The following is a 1,530-nucleotide window of genomic DNA, read 5'->3' as shown; positions in this document are numbered from 1 at the left end:
AAACAAGTCTTGGATTACTTGACAGAGTTCATTGAATCATCATATATTGCTTATTGTCGATTTGATACAAATTCGGGGAGGGGGTGCAATCGAATCGCGCCTACGAAACCGATCCACAATCGATCTGATTGGTTGAATTTCATTGAGAACGTTTTGATTGGCTAATAATTTTGAGCTCATCTGAGGTAGCCAATCAAATCGATTTAAATTCCAGAAATTTCGTGTTGTGGCGTGGTTTGTCGTACTCGAAAGCATAATAATTAAATCATCATTTATTACTTAGTTGAATCATCATTTATTACTGAATTAAATCATCATTTATTACTTAGTTGAATCATCATTTATTACTGAATTAAATCATCATTTATTACTTATTTGAAACATCATTTATTACTTAGTTGGATCATCATTTATTACTTAGTTGAATCATCATTTATTATTTAACTGGATTATCATTTATTAATGAGTTCATTGGGTCATCATTTCTTATAGTGTGTCACTTGTTACAAGGTCCATTTGATCGTTTATGACAGAGTCGTTTATTGAATCATATATTGCACCCATCATTTATTACTGAATCCGCTGATTATTTACTGTACATAGTTTAGTGGAATCATCTATTACAGAGTCAAGTGGAATATCATGGTTGTATGTGTGGTAAACACATCATCTATCTTGAATGGATGTGTCCTTGGTGTAGTCGACTATAAGTTGGTCTGAGCTATATACATATATATATCTTCTCTCTGCCATTGAAGCGCGTTGTATCCTTGAAAAAATAATATATATAAATATATCAAACGCACATTTTCGTTGTGGCAGGGCTGGGCCGACTTGGCCAACGACATTCTCCGGGTACATTTGGGTCTGGATGTACCGTCGTTAAAGCAAACAAATGGACCACCCAATGAAGAAGAAGAAGAACAGTGTTGTTGTATGGTCGTTGCTGGCGAAGTTCGTCCGCATCAAAATGGACAATTGATTGTATTTGACGACAGCAAGTTGCACTATGCGTTTAACAAACACCCCACCGCGAACCGGTACGTATATCCTCGTCGGTACATGTGACACAGTTAAGGTATTCTTGTGCGACACTGTTAGGTGTGTGCTGATTGTGGATGTGATGCGGCCTGCAACCGTTCCAAAGGGAAAAGCCGTGGGCGGCCACACAGACGAACTGGATCGGTTTATTGAACAGTACAATGCGTCGCTAGTACAGCCAGACGACGACGAGTAAACTTGTTAACATTGTGAAACATATGGGACCGAGTACTATAAATAGTAGTACAGTGACAGTGTTCATTGCAAACCACTCACGTCGAGCCGCCCACACTACTAACTAGTACTAGTGCGGAGTACTATATTAATAGTATAATTAATATATATCAAGGCTTGATTATTATTGCACGCAAAAGCTGCAATATCCATTTGGTTTGGTTATGGTAAAAAGAGCCTTGAATTTTTGAGTTTGTGAGGATAGTCGAATTGAACAGGGGGTATGTCGTTGATACTGTACCAGTAGTACAGTAA

The 1,530-nt window shown here is 37.8% G+C and overlaps 1 protein-coding gene across 1 annotated transcript; it reads left to right on the top strand.

Annotated features, from left to right (window-relative positions):
- The first annotated feature begins 792 nt into the window (after window positions 1-792).
- Window positions 793-1,265, top strand: H257_15252 (hypothetical protein). Its single transcript, XM_009843280.1, has 2 exons — window positions 793-1,040; window positions 1,102-1,265. The coding sequence occupies exons 1-2, from the start codon at window positions 937-939 to the stop codon at window positions 1,235-1,237; spliced, it is 240 nt and encodes a 79-aa protein (XP_009841582.1). The 5' UTR covers window positions 793-936; the 3' UTR covers window positions 1,238-1,265.
- The last annotated feature ends 265 nt before the right edge of the window (window positions 1,266-1,530 follow it).

Source organism: Aphanomyces astaci (assembly GCF_000520075.1).
Source record: "Aphanomyces astaci strain APO3 unplaced genomic scaffold supercont1.68, whole genome shotgun sequence".
Classification (NCBI taxonomy): domain Eukaryota; phylum Oomycota; class Saprolegniomycetes; order Saprolegniales; family Verrucalvaceae; genus Aphanomyces; species Aphanomyces astaci.
Note: the sequence above shows the minus strand (reverse complement) of the source record. Positions and strands in the feature narration are given on the sequence as shown.